The sequence below is a fragment of the Delphinapterus leucas genome, chromosome 15 (genome assembly GCF_059928025.1).
Source record: "Delphinapterus leucas isolate spDelLeu-1000000601 "Yukka" chromosome 15, BTC_Dleu_Yukka2, whole genome shotgun sequence".
Taxonomy (NCBI): Eukaryota; Metazoa; Chordata; class Mammalia; order Artiodactyla; family Monodontidae; genus Delphinapterus; species Delphinapterus leucas.
Genome location: NC_143143.1, coordinates 425,556 through 452,413, shown reverse-complemented (window position 1 = coordinate 452,413; position 26,858 = coordinate 425,556). Strand labels below are relative to the sequence as shown.

The window sequence follows — 26,858 nt, the reverse complement described above, 5'->3', positions numbered from 1 at the left end:
GCCCCTGCTTGCCGTAACTAGAGAAAGCCCACATGCAGCAACGAAGACTCAATGCAGCCAAAAAATAAATAAATTAAAAAAAAAAAAAAAGTCCTGGAATTAGATAGTGGTGACTGTTGTACAACATAATAAATATACTAAAAGCCATGAAACTGTACACTTGAAAATGGTGAAGTTTGTTATGTGAATTATACCTCAATAATAATAATAAAGAGTGTTAAAAAAAAAAAGAAGTCCACTTTGCCCCTCAACAGGAAATAGGACAGATAGGATGCTGGTGCCAAAGCAGGCCAAAACAACTTGGTGTGGGAAGAAACATCAACTAAAATAAATTATAAAGAAAAACAAATAAGTGAGTAATAAAACTAAAGTCCTGAGCAGTCTGTATTCTAAGAGCCAACAGTCCCTAACCTGGCTGCACATCACAACCCCTCAGAACACCTGCAAACGCAGCCGCAGGCCCCTTTTAGAGCTGCTCACCCGATAACGGGGGAGGGGATTGGATGGGATGGAATTTTAAACAAGAAAACAATGTGATTTTGACATAGCTGATCAGCAGGTCCAAACTTCTGAACCACTGAATTCTTTTTAAAATATCTTATTCTCATTCTAAAAAAGTGTCTTCTTAAATACAGTGACTCACTTTTTTCACTTAAAAAGAGCCAATGTATGTTTTGTTCGGTAACAGAACGTTCAGTTCAGCCTTGTCAGGATTATCAGAATTCTGAATTAATAACATACCAACCTGTGAGGACTCATTATGCCTCTAAGAAAAAATGACAACTACTGGTCCCACTGAACTGTTAAATCGTCATTTGATGTCTCTGAATTGCAAAAATGATTTCTTCAGAAATCACTGAATTTCAAAACACAAAACTAAAATCATTTAATATTCTAAAACAGTCATTCTAAACAAAATATACCGAAGAGCAGTTAGCAGCCTTACTTAACTTCTGATGCTGGAAGAACCTGGCGGTGTCTGCCAGGAGCAGCAGCCTCCTGCACTGTCTGTTCAGCCCCCGTGAGAAGGTGAGCGATGGGGACGGGCCGCAGCTCCCGCCAGGCTGCTCTGAGCCCCATCGCCTGGTGCCCTGAACGGCTGGGGCAGGTGACTGACACTCACTGTGGGTTGATGTCCCCACCCCTCCCACAGGCCCTCACCCTTTATTACTGAAGTGTTATCAAGAACCTCCTTTCCTCCAAGAGACCATATTAGTCACCCAGCCCTCATCTGCAATTCCTAAGTTTTAAAAACTCAGAAAACCAAGATTTTCTCTAACACGTATGGTGGCAAAATGCTCCCTGCACTGACATGACGTCATTCCCGTTTTCACAGACGTGTTCCCATGTGTGATCCGTGTGTGCTGCCCTGGACACCACCGAGGGATGGTGACAGAAGTCCACGGACACGATGCTTCACTAAACCAAGTCTGGTTTATCCAATACACCTGGTCCAGAGCCTGCGCCACGTCCACGCAGCACTTCCAGACTCAACGGACCACTTCCTTGAGAAACCAGAATAGCACCCCCATCCTTCCCTCTATTCATTCAGCTTGACCCACGCTGCTCTAGGGTCAGTTTCTTTTTACTGAACTTCTATACTTAAAAAAACCCACACACTTTACAACACACAAGATCATAAGTGAATAATCAATAATTTCTGTGGTGGTAAACTCTCATATGGCCAGAAAAACCTAAAAGCTACTGAAAGGCCCCCAAACTGAGATTTTGCTGATGTGTGTCATCTCACAGGCTCACACCCACAGCTGACGCGTGAGCTGCAAGCACAGCCACCAGAGCTCCTGGGGGAACCTGGCTGTGCTCTGAGGCAGAACACTAGGGGCCCGCCTAGAATAATGCTCTTTCTCAGATCTTTGAAAGTTCTAACAAGCTCCCTACTGTTGGGCGTGGGGCAGGTAACAGCCTCTTGAGTGGCCTCCCGCTGATAGTAGCACTTTTGGGTCAGGGGTCTGGCACTCACCCCCGGACTCCAGGGCGAAGTCCACCATGCCAGTCTTGTCCTGGGAGTACAGCCTCAGGGCGCTGTTCACGATGGCACGCGCTTGCTGGGCAGTGGAGGCACACACGGAGACGACCCCAGAAATGAAGGACATGTTTTCAGTTAACTCTATGTGGGGACAACAGGCACGGGGGCTGTCTCAGCAATCCCAAACTTCAGTCCTGCTCTCAACTGCGGGGATCCCGGCTCAGACACAGGCAAGAAAGTCTCAGAGCCGGAACCCCCAGTGCCATAAAAAGTGGACAAAGCAAGGACTAGCGCTAGAGATGGTAACTTGGGACTGTATTATGGGAAATTTTTGTGTAATTCCAGAAGGTATGTGGCCACCCAGGGAGACCAAGTCTTTGGGACAAAAAGATTAATAAACTATAAAGTACTCCTAAGAAGTAGTGTGATAACAATAACACCCGAAGCTTACCGTTCCCAGCACCCTGCATGGTGCTAAGCACTTTTTATGTCATAATCACATCCCTAGAAGACCATTCGTAGAACAAAACATCAAAATCTGCTAGCTTGGGACTTCCCTGGTGGTCCAGTGGGGAAGACTCCACGCTCCCAATGCAGGGGCCTGGGTGTGATCCCTGGTCAGGGAGCTAGATCCCACATGCCGCAACTAAAGATCCTGCGTGCTGCGACTAAGACCAGGCGCAGCTAGCTAGCTAAATACATACACACATACATAATAAATAAATTTAAAAATCTGCTAGCTTAATACCTAGATGATCAGTTTCACTACCATGTGAATTTTAAACAATTCTCATCGTCTACTTACCGCTTCTGTTATTCCAGAAACGCCCGCTCCATTCACAGCAGATACTACAGTTTCAGAAGCTGGCATCTGTTTTGTCACAGAAGTGTGGTGGCTAATGTTCTCCAGTACCTGCAGCTCTAAATCCCGTAATAAAATCTGCAAGTTGTCCTTATTTACAAAGCGAGCAGACAGCTTCTGCAGCAGCCACTCGAGAGAAGATTCGTGCTGATCTCCGGAGAACATGAGTCTGAGGGTTTCTCTGACTTGGGCGTCCACCTAGTAAAATCATTGGTGAGTATAACATGAATCTACTGTTTTAGCGAAATCATTTCAACTCTTCACTCTGTCACCTTAGATACCCTGGAAAGATCACACAGCAGTTCAAAATCCATAATGGAAACTTGACACGGTTTCTTCCCTTCATACGAAACTTAAGAACCCTCCAAAGAGGCTGAAATACATTCAGGGGAACAGGGATAGAGGAGAGCACAGCCTAGGTGCCCTGGGTGCCCACGGGACAGCAGGAGAGGGGCCCTGCCCCAGGTGAGGTGCAGATGACAGGACCCCTCGTCTTCAAACTCAGTCTGAGAAGGAAACAGTCACACACACAACTGAAAATGTAACTTTACGCAGGCTGGAAGCGTCCAAGTGCATTATTTCTGCACACACACCATTATGTGTATAAGCTCCTCTCCTTGCCCCACAGAGAGCGGAAGACGGGGCAGAAGCACCAGGAAAAGCACAGCATTGTGACAAAGCGAGCACATCGACCTCCTCACTTGCAGGCTCTGGAATGTTCCGCCGTACAGCTCAGCCGCGGCCCTGACGCGGGCACCTGGGCCACCTCAGTGCTACTGTCACAACACTGCACACTCGTCCGTGGCCCCTGCACTGGCGCTTTCACCTCTGCACCCAGAGTCCCAGGAGAGTGGCTGCTCGTCTCAAAGACTGTGTGTCTCTGTGACCCGTGACCATCTCAAGATCTTCCCCCAAAAAGGCTGCAGGCATTCACAGTCCCCCAGCCATGAGGACACCTGTGTCCCGAGCCAGCCCCGGAGGAGTCTGTCACCACCTCGCCATCCTGAGGAGCAGTCATTCACGTGACCTGCAAACCCATTCAGGGAGACGGGTTGCCTGCCGGACTGGGCCACATCTCTGCTGCGCTGCCCCGTCGGCCTCAGTAGCTCCCTGCACCGCAAACTGTCACCCTGGGCCTGCGAGACCTCCTCCCCAACAACCGTCCGCCTTTGACTTAGGATGACCTGTGCCACTCCAATGTCCGTGTTTCCATTTTCACGTAGCTATAAATGTCTAGATTTCTTCTTCTGCACATGGATAGAGGCCTGAAGCAATGTCCGTGACGTGAGGATGTGATACGAAACCACAGCGTGACTCTACTTTGGTGAGAAGATACACAACCGGCCCTGCCCCCAATAAAAGTGAGCCCTTGGCCATGCGTGCGTAAAGGAAGGAAAGACATCTCGTGTCACTGGAGAGGCGGGAATTCGAGGGGAGCTGAATTTTTAATTATTCTATTCAAGATGGTTAAAAACTTCAAATATAGTAAAACAAAATTTTTAAAGGAAGTTGAAATTAACTTAATAAAGATATCAACTCGAGTGTTTTTATCTTCCATGATAAAACGTAAAGCTGAGGACACCTACTCTTTCGGATGCTGCGTCCACCTCCTCCCGGCTGGCTCCCAACCGCTGCCGCCCGGACAAGCCTGCTTTCAGACGCCCCAGCTCCTGCTCCAGACGCCGGGCCACAGCAAGGAGGCGCGGCTCCTCGTCGGCTCTGCTGCAGCGGGGGATGACGACAGGATAGGTCAGTCCTGCCAACAGCACGTGCAGGAGAAATGCCTGTGTTCCCCGGGCAGGTCAGCTGTGAACACACCACCCTGTCCCTCAGCAGCACACAAGTTTCAAGCCAAGGCCCCGGAGACTGTTCCCACCTCAAGGTCCGCACGCACACAGACACACACACCTGCCCGGGCGGGGGCCAAACCTGCCATGGGCAGCGGTTATGCTTCTCTGGGTGCTGGTGGGGACTCTCATATACTATTTAATATTTAAACCTGTACCTATCGCCTTAAAATTCTGAAAAAGACTTCAGAGATGTGACAGTGTTTACTGATAATCACTATAAAATTAAATATGAATTTTTCATGCTACTGGAAGAGAAAACTAAAAACATACGGCTTCAGGATTTTAACTGTAGTGGAATAACTGAGGACATGGAAAGGAGATGTGACCCATGAGCCCCCCCCCCCCCCAGCAAACTGGGGCTGGCGCATAAGCCAGAACTGCAAACAGTCCTGATTGCTTTGAGCCCCCCCGGCAAACCGGGGGCCTGCAAAGAAGCAATGAGTGCTTTGGGCACTGATCCATGAGATGTCCTCAGTATAATCAGTGGTGGGAACGCAAGGAGATGTCCTTGTGCTACTTCAGTATAATCAAAATAATGGTGGGAACTTTGTGCTGCTGTTGCGCTCAAGGACGAAGCACGGCAGGTTCTCAAGAAAGCGAATTATTGCTCGTATAATTAATCAAAACATAGGTTGCTGCTTTGGCACTTCTGAAATGTTAAGAAAACAAGTCTTAAAGTGTAAACCTAGATAATGCTCTAATAAAAGCTACCACAGCAGGACAGACGGCGCTGTTCTGCCTGAGCGAGCGGCAGCCCTCTACTGCTGTGCTTCGGCACAGTTCATCTCGTGGGATGAGCTTGCTTTCGGCCCTGTCCTAAGATAAACTACAACATTAACAATTCTATTCTAACGTAGGTATTGTACATTATGAAATGTTACGATATTACATTTATAGTTGTTTATAGGTAGTTATAGTTGTTGAGACACCAACAGCTCATATCTCAGAAGAGTGCACTCTGGGGTAAACACTGCGGGAGCCACATGACTTCAGTCAAAAGGTGTTTTGATACGTAAAGGCTCTAAAGGAAAGTTAAAAGTGTGCTAACACTCATACCCATCCCGAGAGGAGGGTGGGTGAGGTCTCAAATCACACGATAGGACCCAGAGAAACACACAGGAGCTAGAGCGGGAAGACGAGAGGTTAAAGCTCGTCATCTGCTCTCTCCCGAGTTGAGTGTTGAGCCGGTGAGTGGAGTGGCTGGAGTAACAAAAGGGTAACAGTGTCCTATTCAGATAATGGGGTGGAGAGAACCCAGGTGACAAAACCAAGGGTGTGAAAACGGTGAGCGGCTCTGAGACAGGAAGAAGCTCCGTGCTGCCAGGGGACTTCAGGGAAGCTGACAAATGTGCGGAAGAAAAGCAACCAGGCTACGAGGGACCAAACGCCACCCCCCTGAAACTGCTGAGGGACCAGGGCTGTTTAGCAACAAAGAAAGGGCTCAGAGGAGGCCCAGCCTTGGTGAGAGCCTTGCAGCTCAGAAGGCGCATGTCTGGCCCCCTCGAGGGGCTGCCGAGCGGGGGACCAGGGTTGAACTGTGATGCCCGCAGAGCCAGCAGAGGTCCAGGCAGGAAGCCCACTCCACGCTGTGCCATGAACTCACGGCCCATTCCTCGCGCCCTGAGGACCCTCCCGGCACATCCGGGCAGGGATTCTCCCCAGAGCAAAGCCGGGGACCCCGCTGTCTTTGGTGCTGCATGGAGGTGGATGGTAACAAGCTCCCCGACCCCTCCTCCATCCTCAGGTGCCCTGAAGGGTGTCCCAGAAAGACAACAGTTGGGACTGTTACCACCAACACAGCCCAGTCATCCCAGGTGCAAACAGTGCCCCTTGCTAAGGACGGCATAGCCCCACGTGACAGAGAGGAGCACAGAAGACAGGAGAAGAATTTATCTGGAATTATCCTACCTGACTGTTCTTAGTGCAGTCTGTTCTAATTCCTTCTGGATGGCCTAAAATGTAGGAGAAACAATCCGCTTAAATACACAAGTTACATACCAACTTTCCATAAAATCATATACTTGACTCTATAAACAGAAATAGAAATACACATATTCATCTAGGATTTTTTCCCCCTTAATTTAAAGCCCAGACCTGCCTGCTGGCGGGCAGGTAAGGGATGTTTACTTTTCAAAGCAGACTTTTAAAAGACGACACACAACGTATACTCAGAGAGGTGCACAGGTCATACAAAAAAGCAGCTTGATGGATTTTCAAAATAAGCAGCTCCTGTAACCAGGACGCAGGCCAGGAAGCCAGACGCTGCCGCTGCTGCCGCCACCACCTCTGGTAAGTGCTTTCAGCGTGGCAGGACAAGGAGGAGGACGGCAGACTCACACGTGAAGGCACGACTTATTAACGCGGCCTGTTCACAGGCGCGGGCGCCCACCGCCCCACGCGAGCCGAGGCCCAGCGGCCACGGAGGCCGTAACTCGACAGAGGCGGGCAACACGGACAGGACCAACGCCAGCTCCCGCACAGAGGTGCGCTTCCTCCTCAGGCACCCTGGAAACATCTCATCAACGGATGGACTGAACTGCTCCCCTCTGACACTGTCAGCAACGCAGCGGCCAGTCCTGAGCTCCCGAGGGCTGTGCGTCTCCCCTGAGGCCCATCAGGGGGTCCAGGCCACCCACTCGGCACCCCCAGTCCTTGTCCATGTCCATGCAGGTGCCGTCTCCTCCCTCCGCCTGCCCGACACCTGACAAGACTAGGCTTTCTGACCAGAAAATCCCCGGTCAGAAGGTCCAGGGTGAACCTTCACTCCCTTGCCCACAGACACCGTCACCCTGTGGAGGCTGGGTGACAGCGAGGAGAACCGCCCCCACCTGGGAGCCAGTGAGCTGGACACACTTACAAAACATTAAAGCAACACAATGGGGGCTTCCCTGGTGGCGCAGTGGTTAAGAATCCGCCTGCCAATGCAGGGCACATGGGTTCGAGCCCTGGTCCAGGAAGATCCCACATGCCACGGAGCAACTAAACCCGTGCGCCACAACTGCTGAGCCTGCGCTCTAGAGCCCGCGAGCCACAACTACTGAAGCCCGCATGCCACAACTACTGAGTCCGCACGCCTAGACCCCGTGCTCCACAGCAAGAGAAGCCACCGCACCACAACGAAGAGTGGCCCCTGCTCACCGCAGCTACAGAAAGCCCGCGCGCAGCAATGAAGACCCAACGCAGCCAAAAATAAAAATAAATAAATAGAAATTTTTTTTAAAATTAAAAAAAAAAGAAATATTTCCCTTTCATTTTATAAAGGATGGCAGCAAACACCCTAAAAGAAGCACTTTAAAGGCTGGGGGCTGTGAGCACAGTAACTGCAGCTGACGCTCCTCAAGGAAATCATGGTGCTGGGGCTGCAAGTGAAAGGTCAAGAGCATGAATACCTCAGATCTTTCTGTCAGTTTTCCAAGAATATCTTCCAGGCTGGAGATGCGCAATTCATGTTCTTGGCGGAGAGTCACATAGTCGGTCTTGAAAAGGAAAATGATTGAACAAATGGTAGACAAAGTTAAGCAACAAATAAGCCCAAACCTGGCCAGTCAGGCCACGCTGTTTCTACACAGCACAACAGCCAGAGACTGTGGTCACAGCTGGGCACAGCATCCCATGGGGGTGACCTCAGTGACGTCCTCATCTCCACCTCTGAAACCTGCCCTAAGATAAAAGGCACAAACAGCTTTTCTAGTCACAGGAGAATATTTGTTAAGAAGACTGGTAATTATCAAAAACACCTGCATGGACAGCAGAGCAATTACCATTCATCCAACACACACTCCCCAGGCACCCGCTGTACCCAGAGACTTACACCACAGCCACCAAGGGCCCACTCACTCCTTCTTGATCTTTCATATTCGTATAAAGTGTGTGACATCTCAATGGTCATCAGAACCGGTGCTAGAGCCCTCAGAACAGTGCTGATCAGGGGAAGAAAGCTCAGATCAGGCGGCCGACAGGCACGTTCCCCCCCACCACCCTCGGCTCAGGGACACAGGTGATCAGCACAGCGGCAGAGAGAAAATAAGATTTTTTTCTCAACGTAAGTAACTTTGAAAGCAGCCTTTGTCCAGCACATCCCCACCCATCTCTTCAGCAGTTCTTAGAAGGTAAATCTGGAGTAAGCTTATCAGATACACTCCCTGGGAAGGTCTAGAAAAATCTCTGCCAGTTATATAATCAAAGGACATCCACACAGGAGACACCACCAGCAGCAAAGAACGCCTGCACATTCTAAACCACTAAAATTCAGTCAGAAAGAAAAACAGGAAGTCATTATACACTCTTATTACAGGAGTTTCATCCACTGATTTTACACCCCACCTTGTTCCAAAATATAACCACAATGACTTATAAAAACGTAAGATGACAAATCAGGTGAAGCAAAGCTAAGGGATGAAGGGCAGCTGGGAGGATGACCCCAGGGCACTGGGATGCGGGAGGGTCAGCCGCTGGACTCGGCTGCACGTCCTCACGGCCAGGCCGGGTCTCCTACTGTACAGCCCGCTGGCCCTGGGCACAGCGGGACAGCCTCTGCCCAGCATGGTGGCCACATGTGCCCCGGAGCACCTGATGTGTGGCTGGGGCAACTGAAAGAGAAGCTAAATGTTACTTAGTGTTAATTTGTGTGTGTGGCGGTTGGGGCGCCTCGTGGCTTGTGGCATCTCAGTTCCCGGACCAGCGGTGGAACCCGGGCCATGGCAGTGAGAGCACCGAGCCCTAACCACCAGACCGCCAGGGAAGTCCCTAAGTGTTAGTTACTTTAAACTCGCACAGCCACATGCAGCAGGTGGCCCACTCTCCTGGAGACACACGTGGGATACACCTGTGCCAGCCGCTCAGGGAAGGATAACAGGTAGTCAGCGCGCTGACCACCAGTGTGTGGCAGCCGCAGAACCAAGCTTCAATCTTCCAGGGTCACCGTCACAGTCATACCTGAATAGGGGTAAGTGGTGGAGGACAGCGTGGGAAGGATGAGCTAAATCTGCACTCACCTCATCACATCTCGAATCTCATTTTAAAATAAGGAATAGAACACTCATAACGGTGTTAACTGGATCTCACTGAAATCATCTCAGTTCTACGGCTGAGAAGCCAAAAATAAGCAACTAGTGAGGAATCAACGCAGGACGCCAGGTGGCCTTTGGATGTGAGAACCCCAAGCAGGCACCCGGGGGCCACGCAGAGAAGGTGGAACACGCCTAGTAACTTTGGGAACCAGTGCCTGTCAGCACATTACAGGGACCCGACTGGAATCTAGAAGATTCACACATTCTGCCCCCAACAGGTGGAACACAGTGGATTAAGCCAGCGGCAGCTACAAACAGGGGCGCAAGCTGATGCCGGGACAGGAGAGCTCAGTTTCCTGAGCCCAGTCAGGAAACAGCCGGCAAGGGGCACCCACCCCGAGACAAGTCGAGGCAGGCTCCGGCGAAGCCAGGCAGAGCCAGGCTGCTCGAGAGCACGGTGGGGCCACGGGGAGCCTTGAGGGGTCCACAGGCCAACAAGACATGCATGATCAGGGGTGGAGAGTCCCCTCCGGTCGGAGTGCGAACAGTTGGGTGGGTAGTGGGCTCTTTGCTGAGAAAACAGGATCAGGGAAAAGCACTTGTGGAGACAAGGGGCAATGCCTATTTTAAAGATTTCAATCCAAAATACCTAAATTATATCATTGTGGAACTTAAGAAAATAAACATCAGTTTTGAGGAAAATGGACTGACAAGCCTTTCCTTGAGAACCAAATAAGTGAGACACGTATATAAAGGCCTACGGTTTCATAAGGAATAGTAGCTACTTAACTATTTCATGATCTTGAGATATTTTAATCACAAATTTGAGCTTTTCCGTTCAGTGCCAGAAAAATTTCATCGAACTGTGTTCAATCCATTCACCAATTAAAACGCAGGCTAGGGACACCCGTCTGTCCCGCCGCAGCCTGACCTCACTCTTGGGCGTCACCCACGCACCTCCACCCCCTCCCCCAACCCTGCCTGCTCCCAGGGTGCACCCCACCCCCTACCCTGGCCTCAGACATGGCATCTCCTCCGGGGGCACCTACCGCAGCTCCCCGCCACTGCAGGCCAGGAACCCACCTGCCATCCGTGCGGCCACCTCTCACTGCAGGGCCCTCCTACTCCTTGTCCCCAAAAGGAAAACACAACACCCGAGAACTCCAAGGTGGCATCACCTGGGAGCCCGACAGCCCACCAGTGCCAGCCCCCTTGAGACGCTGCCCCCACCACGCTCCTCACCGGGGGCCACACCCCCTCATTGCTGCCATCTGCCCGGTCCACCCGCGCCTGCAGTTTCTGGAGCAAGGCTGACAACTCTCCAAGCTTCTTGTCATGGCTGTGACACTGTCCCGACAATGCAGCCACCTGCCTTTCCACTTCACTCATCCGATGCCAGTGGAAAACCTCATCGCCAACCTGAAACAGTAAGAGGTTCCAAAGGTGACACAAATGAGAAGGTCAACCTGGCAAAGGACAGTACAGTACAGGATAAGTCGAAACAACAAAACAGAGCATTACAGGAAAACGTCAACTACAATACACACCCCCCCTCAAAGAAAAGACATGAAAATGTTCATCATTAGTGATTTCCTTTACGTGGCAGACTATGGGTGGTTTTTATTTTCTTCTTTATGCTTTCTATATTTTCCAAAGTAATGAAAACTTTTTTTTTTTAATGAAAATGAACTAAATAATGAGACTGCTTGAAATACAGGCACACCTCGCTCTACTGCACTTCGCAGATACTGCATTGTTCACAAATGAAGGTCTGTGGGGTCCCTGCGTCCAGTGAGTCTGTCCTCGCATCTCCCCAACAGCATCTGCTCGCTTTGTGTCTCTGTGTCACACTTTGGTAATTCTCAAAATATTTCAAACCCTCCACCAGCAAAAAGATTACAGCTCATTAAAGGCTCAGATGATGGTTAGCATTTTTTAGCAATAAAGTATTGTCAATAAAGGTCTGTACACTATTTTTTTAGACATAATGCTATTGCACACTTAACAGACTACAGTACACTGTAAAGATAACTTTTATATGCACCAGGAAGCCAAAAAATTCGTATGATACTGGAGCTGAACACGCAGTATCTCTGAGGTGCGCCTGTATGCATTACTTGAATTGTTTCGGAACATTTAAAGAGCTGTAAGACATGCTTATTTGACGTTTTAAAATATTTTCTAAAACAGAGTGCCCAACTGAACTACCTTGTAGTTTACAAGTAATATGGAAACTTACGCTGGAGAACACAGATTGGCAACGCCAGGGAAGAGCACATCCTAACTGATTACCTGCAGAGGCTGGTTCGGGTGCGAAGTGTCGGGTGTGAGCATGGTCCTGGGGTCATCCACCCTCTGTGCTCTGTGGCTGTGCATCCAGTTTAACACAGGCAGGAGTGAAAGGACATCACCCTGGCCCCATAATGAAATACTTGCACCTTGAAGGAGAGAAAAAGCAACTGTATACACATGTACATACAGTGCTTTTCAAAAGGTGTACTTAAATGTTCAATTCTTTCACTGATTTACATATATATGCATGTGTACATATTAGTCATCTTAGGTAACAAAGTAAAATTTTACTTACCTAGTAAAAGTAATACTGGAATGAGCAAGATTAAAAACTTGCAAATATTTCGAAGGCACCTAAGGAATGAAAAGAAAAACATTAGGGCTTCCCTGGTGGCACAGTGGTTGGGAGTCCGCCTGCCGATGCAGGGGACACGGGTTCGTGCCCCAGTCTGGGAGGATCCCACATGCCGCGGAGCAGCTGGGCCCATGAGCCACGGCCGCTGAGCCTGCGAGTCGGGAGCCTGTGCTCCGCAACGGGAGAGGCCACGGCGGTGAGAGGTCCGCGTACCGCAAAAAAAAAAAAAAAAAAATCAAAACATTTAACTTGGAAAAAGTAAAAGGCAGGGCTCACCATTCTATATGACCTCTCTAGATAATTTTATACAAAATACCCCCTCCCTAATTTAAAGTGGAAGTCACAGGCTGAGAAACGCAGTTAGTTTTATCTACAAGGTAAGTGGCTGCCTGAAGGAAAACCTGGCCACACGGTGCTGTCTCCCAGGCCCATGTGAACAACCCAGCAGGTCAGTTAACTGCCAACACGCCGGGCTGGGTGCACAGGAGGGCACTTAAGGACCTTGGTCATCGACCCACTGAGGCAACCTGGTGCTGGGGCAAGTGCACCAGAGGGTCCAGGCCTACAGTCCCGAGCTCACCCTCCCAGCTGTGTAATCCTGGACACGTCACTTAAACGCTGTGCATCCAGTTTTCTTCAAGGATGACACCTGCTTTTCCTTTCTAACAGGAGTGGTTTGAAAAATTAAGAATATGAAAGCACTTTGCAAAATATAAAATGATTAAATCAAATGATTCCATGAAATTAGCACAAAATCAGTTCTTTAAAACACCAAGCTGACATGGTATCAGTTTCCTTACCTTGTAAGAAGAAACACATTCAGCCAAGAAACCAAAGTAACAAACTGGTACCATCCAACCCCAAGCCACCAGAATACTTCAGATGCTGCCTTCCCTAAAAGAGAAAACACCAAACATTCTAAGGAAACGTTCGGAGGAAAACCAAACTCCTAATGGACTGGTTTTGTGAAGGCCAAGCTAGCAGCATAAGGAAATATACTAACAGATGCTTTGAAAGTATATTAAGATGAAGGAAGTTAGGGATGAAGTATATTAGGACAATGCTTAGTCATCACAGCAGGAATATCCATAACTCAAACACAGGAACGTAAATAAGCCACAAAGCAATAAGTCATACACAAGACAAGATACAAAAGAGTAAACACCAAACCCATGCGTTCTCAAGTACAGTACTTACAACAACACCCAATACACTGGAGAAACAATGAATGCCATGCAGCCAAAAGCACAGGATGTTAGCATTTCTAAGTAATAAAGGATGGAACACGTTACATCAAGGATCAAAGCACGTAAACCGAAAATGCAATGTTGACTTGGTTAGGTGAACAGTTTACTGCAGGTGCTTAACTGCCAACAGCCTAGGAGTGAACGCTAACATGGAAAGCCAAAATAACCACCTGGACAGGCCACCGCCAACCACAGCACCGCTGACACCGTCCTGGACACAAACCCTCCCGTGGCTCCGACCTCGCGCAGCGCCTGCACCAAGAAGTGACCTGTGCCGGAGAAGATGTGAGCGGGAGGGGCACCTTCAAACACCAGCCCCACAGTCCCGACGCGGCAAGAGACACCCACCTTGTGGCACTGTACCAAAATCCTCTCGCATCAGACAGTCAAGAGTCTCTCCTCAAGAAAAACAATCGACTACTTGAAGTCCAAGCAAGATGCTGAAACTAACTTATGAAAACCCTGCTCTGTGTCTGAACAGTTTTCACTCGCTTCTGCCTATCGACACGTAGGATGTAAAATGCTTCCTATAAACCCGCGGGGCCTGGCTGGCAGCTACCCTGCACATGTGCACAGCTGCTGCTGGCAGAATGGGTATTGGAAAGACAGCACAATCGTTTAAAGCAAGTAAGATTCCATGGACACCAGCAGTTAACATGCTCTGGGTGAGACAAGAGCTACGCAAACAGCAAGATGAAAATCTTCCTACAGCCCAGTGAAAAACTATTTTGGAATTATAACCGGTAGTCCCACTGGACGACAAAACAAAACACAATTAACTTTATACCGAACGTCACACATTATATAAAGCAGAAAACTGCTCGTGAAATCAATTCCTTTCATTTTTAAAGAGTGACCGCTGGAAGTAATACACCCACACCAGCATTTGCGTGTTGACTCCTAAAAGCATTAAGCAATTCCAACACGGCTGACGTGCAAAGAAACGGTTTTTTAAAAAATCTATTGCTTTATGTTTATTAATTAACAGTTAAGAGACAACAAATTTTGAAGTTCAGCTTTTAAAAAAAGCTGCTATAAAGGCACCCTTCGGCAAGACACTGACAGGTACAAACTGGATTTCTCCATAGCACCCCGGCTGCACAGGCTCAGGACGCGGCCCGTTTCCCGGGCGCGGGCCGACTGTACCCCATGCAGGACCCAGCTTCTTCTAAACCGTTCATTTCACCTGAAATACGTAACTTTCCATACGCTTAATTTATACTAAATACACTTAAAAAGAAGCTTTTCAAGAGCCATATTCTCCATATTTTAAGACAGTTATTATATTCCTGTTTTTACTGAACACCTGAATTCCAAACACAAAGAAACGATGAACAAGGAGCATTTGCGAAAACACAACAGAAACAAAACACAAAAGCGCGAGAGACAACCTGCATGGGACAAGGCGAGCCCCACGGTCCCTGCCAGCCCTCCTGGCCACGAGGGCTGCGAGCGGGTGGCGGTGTGTGTTTCCAGGTGCTTCCTCCCCTTACAGTCATCGCCTGTGGGGTGGGACAAGCAGTTAATTGGACAGATGAACACGCAAACCCTGTCAATCTCAACGGTGCGCAGCAACGGCAGTTTGAAAAAACTAGGAAACTCAATTATGAAAAACCAAAATCCCAGCCAGTGCCCCCTGGTGGCTGTAGGCTCCTGGTGTGAAGGGGGCAGCGAGAGCCCCGGCCCCGTCCTAACCAGTGGGGCCCCAGGACGGCCTAAAAGGATGGCAGAGGTGCGGCCGAGCCATACTTACACAGCGACGCCCCGTTTGCACGGAGGTGGCCGTCCTCGCCGAGGGGCTCTCTCACATTCATCCTCCCACAGTGACTGGAATGAGCTGCAACACAGGCGAGAGGGGCCTGAGCCCGGGACAGGGGCTCTGCAGAGTGGCCGGGTCGGGGTGGTGGTGGGGGTGCAGGCCGGGGGCGAGGTAACTGCCTCGCTCAGGAAACGCCGTCAAGTCCCGCCAACCCTGGGCATGCCCCGACCACCACACGGGATGGGCCCGCTTCAAACATTTTTGAAACATCATTCTAAATGCCAGTCAGATAAATTTTTTGCTTTAAAGATGGTCGTAAGAATAAAAAGATGAGTGTGTTAACTTTTTATTTAATGTTTAAACCCTGATCAACTTCCAGGAAACATCCAGAACTGCACAGAGAACAGGGAGAGAGATGCACAGCAAGGCTGCGAGAGAGCGAGGCCGCAAACGGCGCGAGGAGAGGGCGTGAGCGAAGCGCCACGCGGGGAAAAGAGTGTTTTCTCCACCTTGAAAGCTCTGTTTGGTGGAAAAAGGAGGAAGAAAGTATTTAAATACCTTTTGATTCATGGCTTTTTGACTCACAGCTTTTTGATTCGTGATCTTTTGATTCATAACTTTTCAATTTGTAATTTTCTGATTCATAATTGAGCTTCATTAAAGCCACTTGGAAGAGCTGAACTAAGAACGAAGGAAAGGACGCCAAGGTGCGCGTGACCAGCGACAAGATGCTATCCCTGCAGCGAGCGGTGCGGCCTAGTGAGAAACCGTGAACACAGTTACTCCTCTCGCGGCACGCGCTCCCTATGTCAGAGCCTGATTACTCACTTTGGGCAAAGTGGAACCCACTTTTTTTTCGGCTGTGCCTTGCGGCTTGCAGGGTCTTAGTTCCCCAACCTAATAAGCTCGGGCGGTGAAAGCGCGGAGTCTTAACCACTGGATGGCCAGGGAATTCCCTGGAACCCACTTTTTTAAATGGACACCAGAGACACACGCTCGGGCCGAGCTGCAAACCAGCCCCATCCTGGAACGCCAGCAGCACCACATCTCTCCCACAGGCCATCTTCCATAAAACATCCAATCTGAGGTCACTTCACCCCAATGCTGTTTACGCACACGCTACCATCTTTAGAAACTGGCAAACGACTTCTCTTCCCTGACCTCCGGCCCAGCCATCCCACTGTGTTCCCAGCCTCGAGAAGGCCTGTCAGCGAGATGCAGCCCCTTCAAGGACATCCGCTACAGCACGTGCCGCAGGGTACAGAGACACCCGACACGGCCACCTGAGGCTCCTTTTCCTCAGCACCTGGAGCACCAGGACAGTGCGACCTCTATAACCTACAATGTGCAGGGTGACAGTCTGCAAATCACAGTGGCTAGAAGTTTTTATTCTTAAAAAAGAGTTTCTAGAAACTGAGTTATTTGTAGTGAGGTGGATGAACCTAGAGCCTGTCATACAGAGTAAAGTAAGTCAGAAAGAGAAAAACGAATACCATATCCTAACACATATATGGAATCTAAAAAAAAAAGGTTCTCGTGAACCTAGGGGCAGGACAGGACAGGAATAAAGATGCAGACGTAGAGAATGGACTTGAGGACACGGGGAGGGGGAAGGGTAAGCTGGGACGAAGTGAGAGAGTGGCATGGACATATATACACTACCAAACGTAAAATAGATAGCTAGTGGGAAGCAGCCGCACAGCACAGGGAGATCAGCTCGGTGCTCTGTGACCACCTAGAGGGGTGGGATAGGGAGGGTGGGAGGGAGGGAGACACAAGAGGGAGGGGATATAGGGATATATGTATACATATAATTGATTCACTTTGTTATACGGCAGGAACTAACACAACGTTGTAAAGCAATTATACTCCAATAAAGATGTTTAAAAAAAAAGTTTCTTCACTGAGTTGCAGCTGAAGTATGAGGCTTGTTCCTGCACAGTGACTCCATGGGACGGCCTGCAGACGGGTCTGCTCGCCAACGTGCCCAAATGCACAAATACCCAGCCCGTCCACTCACCCCCGGCTCAGCTCCCTGAGTTTAGGGTACATGCGTGAGGCCAGTGGGGACTGAAGAGGTCTGAGTTGGAGTGATTTCAGAAGAAATAAAATCAGAGCTTTCCCCCCACAGATAGCCTGAATAAAGGAGTAGGCTATCTGTGAATTGGAGCCCTGAACCAAAACAAATGTAAACCTGGGGCCAGGAGCCCCCGGGTGTCAGGGCCAACTCTGTGTTACCCCACTCACACTCTTCTTTGTTTTACACCGCAGCGTGAACTTTATACAGAGGTCGGACAAAAACAGAAAAATTCATGAAGAGATAATGCAGGATCTGTCTCACTGACAATCAGCGACACCAAAATCCATTTTTCATTCATCAAATCGGCAACATTTTAAAAGAACAAAAATATAAACACTTATTTAGCAAGAGTACATGGAATGGGGACCCTCACGTGGCCATAGGGAGAGGGCAATCCTGGTCAGTCTTCTGGGAAGTCAACTGGAAGAATCTATTTAAACTGAAATTGTAAACAATCTTCTTTTCTCAGCAGTGATAAGTATTTATTTAGAAGCTGCTGGGCGGAACACTTTTTAAAATATATTTAGTCGCTAATCGCGGTTTCTTCAGGAGGACGGGCTCCATCAGAGCTGCTCCTCCATAAAGCCGGTCAGTAGTATTTCAGCTGCTCAGCTCAGAGGCCAAGCCGCAGCGTGTCACGCCGCCCACTTCAGCCTTAGCCGCTCGGCAGTCACAGCTGTCCGACCCCGAAGTCAGCCAAGTTGGCTGGTCCCTCTCCCAGAAGCAGCAGACGTTTCAGTCCTTACTTCTCTAAAGACTAAGGCTGATTCAATTAGCAAAATTCTGCTCAAAGCAACCAAGACAACTGACAAAGTTTCAAAGGAATGACTTTTCATTCACTCATTCATTCATTCAGACCTATCTTTTCTAAGTTAGTTTACACCTTCTACTGGGGGACGCAAGCATTGTCTTAGGCAAGAGAAAAAACACAGAAGTGTGTGTTTTCAGATTCCAATTCCCTGGGTCCTTCTGTGCAGTTAGCCCAGGGGCCAGGGAGGCCCGAGGCGCGCTGGCCCACGTAGGAGCGCCTTTTGGCAGAGCCGGGTCTCCCGGGTTTCTCACACAGGTGAGAGCCGGGTCTCCCGGGTTTCTCACACAGGTGCCAACCCTCACAGGAGTACTGAATCTGTCCATCTGCACGCATCCTATCAGCACCTTGCTTTGGTGAGCGCTGTTCGATGTCCCAGGGAAAACACATGGAAGGCTTTTAAAGCCTTTCTGACGTGGCCCAGGAAATCACGTTTTGTCAACAACACACTCAACCTGAACCTCAAAAGGTTTCAGAATCAGAAACTACGTGGCTCAGGCGGGATGAATGATGTTTAATGCACCTATGCTACTTCTGGCCTGCCTACCCCGAAGATTTGTGCACATACACAAATACACCCAAAGAAAACACTGCTTTTAAAAGTGTACAAACAAGAAAGCCTGAATGTCCACCTAGACACTGACTAAACAAATTTCGATACAACCATAAATGCAATATTAGACAGGCATCAAAAAGAATGAAGTTCATCGCAATTACCATTTAAAATGAAAAAAATTGCAAAACCATGTATTTGCAGTAAAGACAAAAACACACTCCATGTTTCTGTAGGAACATGAAAGCAAAATTCAGGTGGTGCTTACACAACACTGTGAAATACCAGTGGATTGTACACTTTAAAATAGTCGGTTAATTTCATGTTATATGATTTTCACCTCATTAAAAAGGCAGGAGAACCCACAATAAACAGGATTAGCTGCAGCTCCCTTCAGAAGGGAAACCAGACAGGGACTGGGGAGGGACAAGGGGCGACTTAATTCATCTATTAAATAAATAGATAAATTTAAAGGTTTAAAGATTTCACAATGAGAATATAAGAAAAAGAATAAAAAGAAAGGAAATGTAGGGTGGGGGTTAACTTATGATTGTGAAGAGTTACCCATATTTTGAGTAAATGTGCCCATGTAACAAATTCATGCGGTGTGACCTCAACCACGCAATAAGAGTGAAAAGCCTCTGGGTGTAGGTTATGGGTGATTTTAATTTTCTTCCTTGCACACCTCTGTGGTTTTCAAAAGTCCTTTGATAAATGTTTTACTCAAATAATTAGAAACTAATTTTTTCAAAGGTAACAAATTAGCATTGGCTCTACAAACCACTGCTATAATCTAAAAGAGCAAGGGGCATGATAAGAATAGAAGCTCAAAGCAAATAACAGTATAGTAACTTGTTTACTCCGCCAAAATACTCAAGACCGATTTAAGCAGGAAGTGGGATGAGTTTCCAGAAGCTGCCACCAAAGCTACCACGGCTGACCTTCCCTCTGAAGACACAGCAACCACACAGCTGGGCTCAGGCCCACCATCCTCCATGCTGTCAGAACAAGTGGCTGCATTGCTGGTGACGCAGACGTAGCTGGGGGAGAGCAGCAAACACTGCCACAGACAGGCGGCGACCTGTGAGCAACACGACTCCACCAGGTACCGTTTGTGGAACGTGCTTTTACCCTGAGAAAGGTGTTATGCTCAACTCAACAACGGCACACTTCAAAATGCAGCCTCAAAACCCGATACACGGCATGCCAGGTGCGGAGTCCCGGCCCTGGGAGAGCACTCAGAGGACACAGCGTCTCGGGGAGGGCGCCCTGCAGGCGAGATGCCTGGGGCCAGGTCCAAGCTCCATCACTTACCAGCAAGTGTGTGAAGCTGGCTGAACCTCAGTTTACCGGTCTGTACAATGAGGGTGACAACTGTCCAGCGGGGCTGCTATGAGGGTCAGTGAGGTCATGGGTACAGAGCGCAGGAGGCAGAGTGAGCGCTCAGTGATGCTGGTCTCTACAGCACCCACACGATCCAGAAACTGTTACAGAGGAAACCCTCACATTGATTCTGCCACCCCCTTCCCCTCACTGTATTCCCACACTGCTCTATTAACGCTAAGGAGGTCGGTAACACTACAGCAGCCAAAACCCAAAGGTCTAGAAACAAGGATGAGACGCCGAAATAGAAATAACTGTCAGTCCAGGTACCATCCTTCATCATGTCAAAATCACCATTTGAGAAGTATGAACTGGGCACCCTCGTGCGCAGGGCACAGCCAGGAACACAGGGAGTAGACAGACAGCGCCCCGCCCTCCTGCACTGTTCTGTCCAGACCCTGTCCACCTGCCCGAGCATGTCCTCTGGCTCTGCCAAGCACTCCAGTGCTCAGATTAAACAGACAAGGTACCAAGGGCTTGGAAACAAGGCGACACGTTTCAAGTAGAGGGCTCCCAGCCTCCCTATGTGTTCCCTTAAGGCGAACAGTGATCACAGCAGCTGCGGAGCCCCGAGCCTGGAGGGGCACATCGGTCACACGGTGGCCCCCGGAAGGGCCTCTGTAGCTGTGCTCTCCCCAGGGGCCCAGCAGCGAGGCCGACTCAGTCTGGCCCAGGTGTTGATCAGAGCTGGGAACATGGGCAGGCCCGGGCCCTCTGTGGTCAAGCAGGCGCACCGGGGTCCCAAGGGCCTCCTCTGCCGGTCAGCAGGGCCAAGGTTGCCCCGCGAGACCTTCCACCATGCCTGCCGCCCTCCCAAACAAGGCTGGTGTGCCATGTGCCCCCCAGAAGCTGCACACTCCCGGTAAGCTGCCCCTGCGGTCACGGACTCTCACCCACAACAGAGACCAGAGACAACACGTCCCTGCCTCAAGCATCACCGCCTCCCACCCTGACTCCCTGGGCACCTGGAGTCTGCGCTCCTAGGAAAAGAAGGAGCGTCTGCAGGTGACTGCACAGCCCACAGGTCCAGTTCAGGACGAGGTTTCTCCTGCTTACTCCAAGTTCAAATTTATGGAATTCCAAACACTCCCAGGTACAAAAAGACCAACCACATCAAATGTAAGTTGAGAGAGGAGGAACAAAGCTAATTTTTGGTGCGTCTCTTAAACTTTTAAAGGATAACTTTGAGTTCGAGTCTACAGTAGAAACAGTGCAGACACTGAGGCCTATAAGACAAGGTTGATGAAAAGAAAAGGAAATATCTAATGTTTGGACGTGAACTCTTTTTCTAACTTTTAAAAGAGCAAGACTTACGTTTCTGACTCCTATCCCTCGAGTAAATCCTTGAGGCCGGGCCACGGGCAGCGGAGTACGCGGTGAGCGCGCCTTTGCGCTCAGAAAGGAGGCTGCAGTCGCTGCAGGTGTAGCCGTTGCTCCCTGCTGCTTCTACGGCCCCTGCGGCCACATCGCCGTTTCCCTGAATGGCAGCTTTATTCCCACCTGAAGTTTGCAAAAAGGAGATGGAACCTGCTTATTACAATCTGCAAACACCTAACTAAAACCTCCATCTTGAAAAATGTGGGGAAGAAAAGGACGAAATTACCTTTAAGCTCTCCGTCATCGTCAAGACCTAAAAAACACACATATTTTTGCTGTTGAGCTCAAATTATTAAAACAGAACAAAATACACAAACTCAAAAGTAAAGGTTACAATGGTTAATAAATCAGCATCATGGCACTGGTCAAGACTGACTTCCTACAACGCCTAGAACTAACAGAAATGTCTCCAGGTATACGCAGATGCTTGCCTTCAATTCCAGGTGAAAGCACAGCTCTGGAGAAAATACCTTCCCACACGCTCTGTTCTCACGCACTCTCACACTGTCTACACACATGCTGCGCACAGAAGAGCAGGCAGGAACCTCAGCACCGGCACACTCGCCTCCTCTGCTGCCCGGGAGCTACTTTGCTAGTGAGCAGAACAGAATACAAACTCCAGAGCTTCCCAACTCAGCACATAAGGTTTCTGGAACTAATCTAATCTTTGATTCTTCTCAGAAGGGCCAACCGGAACATCAAGGGGACACAAGCAGCTTTGCGGCCCCTCAAAGCCATGGCCCCTGTGGCCATCGAGTCCTCCACAGGAGGACTGGGGTCACGCTGCTGCCTTAGTCAATACAGGTCACAAGCCACATCGTTTCCTAGGGTCAATTCATCTATACTAGATGCTTTGCAGTGAGACAAAAATTGCTGTCTGGAACTTGAAATCATGCTGGTGAGTTTACCAATGACTTTGCTTAAACATGCCACAAAAGTCATGCATTTAGACACACAGAGTTAATCAGACTGCCCTGACCACTCCACTCCATCTTCCACATCGCGACACACGATCGGCAGCTGGAAGCAGTTTCCCTGTGTTTCCGATCTCAGTCCAGAGGAAGGCCTCCAAACTTCCTGGGGCTCCTTCCCCCCAGTAAGGGGAAAAGGAACAACCTGGCCATGACACCCCTTCTTCCCAGAAGAACCAGATAAATCACTGGAGATGACTCACCCCAGAAGTGGTCCACTTTGGTCTGCTCGCGGATCAGAGACTCGTCCAGCACAGGAGGCCGCAGACAAGCCGCAGCCCGCATGGCACTGGAGCCGCTCTGGCTGACAGCCAAGGACAGGACCTTCCTCGAGGTGTGGTTGATACTAAATGCCGGCTTGTGTGCACTGCTGCGCTGCTTTGCTAGTCTAAAAAGGAAGGAGAAGGGAACAAGTCTACAGACTTTTTCTAGTATATACAAATGATTACATTTTACCAACACAAAATCTTTGCCTGAGAATGAATATACTACCGTTAAGGCAACGTGTTCTTATGCCCTTTCTGCTGTAACGAGACATCTGTTCATCTAAAACAGGAATTGTTAAGCTGGGCTCAAGAACTCCTCCTAAAATTGTACACACAAAGTAGTTCTCAGATTATTTGGGGCCTCGTGACCCAAAAGTGGTTCAAACTAAAAATAACCTAAGAATAAAAATGACCTATATTTTGAAATTATATGATTTATAGATTTAGTGTCCCCCCCACCATTTAAAACAAGTAACTGCATCCACAGGCACATTCCGCACTGTTTCTCAGTCACTAGTAAAGGCGGAACTGCATCAAGTACAGCGAGGAGAGGCTGTCGCCAAAATCCTTCCTGTACTGGATCTACCACAAGGATGGAGACAAAGCCCTTGAAGACCCTCCCCACTGAGGGAGCGAGAAGTGAGCAAAAGGCAGGGAGCAGAGACAGGAAGGCCCCCATGAGCAGGTGCACCGGGAAACCTGGTTCCAGCGTTGCTCAGGGACAGAGAACCAGCCTGTTACAGCCGTGGTTCCCATAGCAGTACCTGCATGGACACCCCAAACCAGGATATCCAAGAACCTCACTGCAAATGAACCCCAGGTGGCTGCTGGGCGTGCAGTGTGTGAGTGTGAACCACAGATGGGGAGGTGACGCCACAGACACCAGTGCCCAGTCTTGCTGTCAGGCCAGTATCCCATCACCTCTCAACAGCCACCATCCCACTCCCAAGAGTGGACCACTCAGGCAGGAAACTCGTCACTCTTACATGAGTGATGTTAAAGGAAAGCTGTTACTTTTATTCTTTATCTCTAAATGGCACAAAGATCCTGCACACTTTTGCCCCTTCTTGGGCACAAATAAGTGATGGGCACGTGGAGAGTTCAGAAATCTAGTGAATAGGACAATCATAAATACAGGTAAACATCTAAACTTCATGCCTGTATCTGTTAGTTCACACAGATTTTATATACAGACTTAAAGCACTAACAACACAGACACCTGCAGGGCCACATGATGATGGGCAGGGCTCCTCCCTTAACTGCTGGTGGGGCCCGCTACGCAGATGAGCTGGGAACACTTGCCCCGAATGGGATGGGTGCCCGCGTCCCTCTTTACACCAGCGCCAAACAACCCGCACACCCCAGCCCTGGTTTCAGCCTCATTCACAGTAAAGCTACGACCATGTGTGCAGTTGTGTGTGTACACACATATCTGTAAATTCGAGAGAGTGAAGTTTTACAGACCGAAACCTCATGTGTTTGGTTTTAACTGTTTTCGCTCACCTGGCCGCTCTGTCCCCAGCGGGGCCATCCTCAGCAGCACGGGCTGTGGTGACCAGGCGCAAACTGCGGCGGGACATTCTTGGAGAATCAAATACAGGATCCAATTTGTGCTCAGTCTCGAAATCCAGAGCATCAGAAGAATAACTTGAACTAGAAGGAAAAAACCTCATCATAGATGAACATCGCTTACCACACCACTTTTAAAACAAACAAATAACAGAACGTGCAACCTAGTGTGAATTTTTAAAAACAGCACATCCACAACTAAGAGTCTGCATGCTGCAACAAAGATCCCGCATGCCACAACTAAGACCTGGTGCAGCCAAATTAAATAAATAAGTAAATTTTTTTTAAACGAGAAAAACAGCCATCACTATGTGAAGCCTTTCCAACAGAGCAAAAGCAAGCTGGCACCCAAGTTGCTCAACAACTGATGCCCCTACATTTGCTCTGATCACAGCACATGTGAAATGAATCCCCCAGCTGCCTGGTGTTCAAGGCTACACCCGGCCCTGGGGAGCGCGTGAGGACGTGCTAAATTCACGAGACTCTCCACCTAGGAATGAGATCAACATTGTTAGAAAATCATAACTGTTTACTAGTAGACACTGCCTGATAAAGCAGTTAACGAGACAGTGACCACTACGTGACATTTAATCCGAGATCCCAGTAGGTCACTGAATGAATCAATGTAAGGAGAAAAGGAAAAGCCAGTGACTGAGCCACCAGCGCACTTTGCATTTAATTCATCATAAACCCAGAGACAAACTAGTACACAGAAAAGCCACTCCACTACCCTTCCACATTATTATCTTAAACCAAAACACAGATCCTTCTGTGCTGTCAGCAAGTTTTCCAAATCCAGAAACGTGAGGTGAGAACCTGTTCTGTGCCTCCTTGGGGGCGGGGATCCTACAGACAGTCCAGCAGCCGGGGCAACCACACAGTGAGGACTCCACACCTCCAGGAGGTGAGCTCACAACCGGACAGGAAGGAGGAAGGTGAGAGAGGGAGGGAGAGGCCACGGCTGCCACAGGGAGCAAAGCAGACCAAGAGAAGAACTGCAGCCCAAGGCACAGAAGGTGGGGCTGCAAGAGAACCTCGGTCCTGGCTTCAACCAAAGGGCCTTCGTGCGCATGCGCGCTAGAGGACGGTCTGCACCCTGGAGGCCCTGGGCAGGCCCTGCTGTGGCAGAGAAGGGAGCTCCAAACCCCTCAGGTAGTTTATCCGCAGGAGGAGATGGAGACGCTGGGGGCACGTCCAGTAGGCAGTGGAAGAACAGACCCCGCTCAGGACAGCAGACCACTGGGCTAAGGGTCTGGAAATCCACGGTAACCAGGGGTATCTGAGTTAAAGTAAATGGGCTTAAGAACATTTCCGCGTTTTATTTTATATTATAAAAATATTTTCAGAACCAAATTCATCATAAACTTATCAGATATGACACTAGAAACTGTTAAATCAAACCCTCAGAAAGTTATTACAAATTGCTTCAAGTTGTCATATCCATTTGAGGCGCCACACATAACTTCAGGAAAAAGTCCTCCTCAACTTGAGAGGCTGGAGTGGGGCAAGACAGAGGCTGCCCTAACCCACACTGAGCAGCAAGGACGCTAAACTCTACCTAATTTTAGTATAAAATATGCTTACTTTTCTTCCAAGATTATTTTTAGTATTTTACATAATTACAATTCTCGTTTAAGAAAATTGTTATTTCAAGTCAGAATCTACCACGTAAGAATGGACCAGTACCCCTCCACCATCTTACTCTTAACCTAAGTCCTGGGTTTAGAGGACGGCCATTTATGAACTTGAACATCAAGAGAGGACAGTGCAATTCAAGTCCACCGGCCTCTGTCAGGCCCCAGACCAGGTGTGTGTCTCGAGGAGCAACCTAGACAAATACGCAAACGTGCAGAAGGCAAGAAGCTGACAACGGCACCCAGACCTCTGTCTCCCACCCCCACACGCCCCAGAGGCTGCAACTCAGGGGATGTGACAACGCTGCCAGTCTGGACATGGTCCTGGCTTTCCAACACAGTACCTCTAACACAATGCCCCTGCCGGCAGAAGGGTGTTCCAAATACCTGTTACTTTGATTAGAGAAGGCCCTGGGAAGAAGCCAGTATAGCGGCTGTTTGTAAGAGCAAATGAGGGAGTTCCCCGGTGGCCTAGTGGTTAGGATTCCGTACTTTCACTGCCATGACCCCGGGTTCAATCCCTCGTTGGGGAACTGAGATCCCGCAAGCCGCGCAGCATGGCCAAAAAAAAGAAAAGAGCAAACGACTGGGAAATGCCCATTAATAGGGGATGATGAAATAAACTAGGACACATGTACCTTATGTAATGCAGTGAGGCCGTTAGAAAACATAAAAGATCTATATATACTGTCACAGAAAGACCTCCAAGATATACTGTTAAATGAAAAAAGAAATACTCTATTATCATCCTATTCATGTTTTTAAAAATATATATAACATAAAAGCACAGGGTTCAACCCATGGTCAGGGAACTAAGATCCAGCAAGCTGTGCAGCAATGCCAAAAACAAATAAAT

General features: G+C 49.0%; 1 protein-coding gene across 15 annotated transcripts in view; it reads right to left on the bottom strand.

Moving 5' to 3' along the window:
- The window catches only part of SUN1 (Sad1 and UNC84 domain containing 1), a 51,952-nt gene that overhangs the window by 7,239 nt on the left and 17,855 nt on the right, over positions 1–26,858 (bottom strand). For 5 of the 15 annotated variants that reach the window (XM_030760586.2, XM_089895475.1, XM_089895476.1 and 2 more), the window contains 17 exons: positions 24,303–24,452; positions 22,737–22,921; positions 21,789–21,815; positions 21,500–21,685; positions 15,920–16,117; positions 15,356–15,439; positions 14,994–15,104; positions 13,773–13,871; positions 13,156–13,249; positions 12,296–12,354; positions 12,001–12,146; positions 10,951–11,127; positions 8,089–8,175; positions 6,608–6,651; positions 4,436–4,571; positions 2,793–3,047; positions 1,982–2,066 (listed from right to left, as the gene is read on the bottom strand). In XM_030760586.2, the coding sequence (XP_030616446.1) occupies positions 1,982–2,066; positions 2,793–3,047; positions 4,436–4,571; positions 6,608–6,651; positions 8,089–8,175; positions 10,951–11,127; positions 12,001–12,146; positions 12,296–12,354; positions 13,156–13,249; positions 13,773–13,871; positions 14,994–15,104; positions 15,356–15,439; positions 15,920–16,117; positions 21,500–21,685; positions 21,789–21,815; positions 22,737–22,921; positions 24,303–24,452 (2,123 nt within the window). Of the gene's footprint in view, positions 1–1,981; positions 2,129–2,792; positions 3,048–4,435; positions 4,572–6,607; positions 6,652–8,088; positions 8,176–10,950; positions 11,128–12,000; positions 12,147–12,295; positions 12,355–13,155; positions 13,250–13,772; positions 13,872–14,993; positions 15,105–15,355; positions 15,440–15,919; positions 16,118–21,499; positions 21,686–21,788; positions 21,816–22,736; positions 22,949–23,025; positions 23,117–24,302; positions 24,453–26,858 lie in introns of those variants that run through there. The other 10 variants (XM_022563461.3, XM_022563464.3, XM_089895480.1 and 7 more) reach the window with 10 other exon arrangements.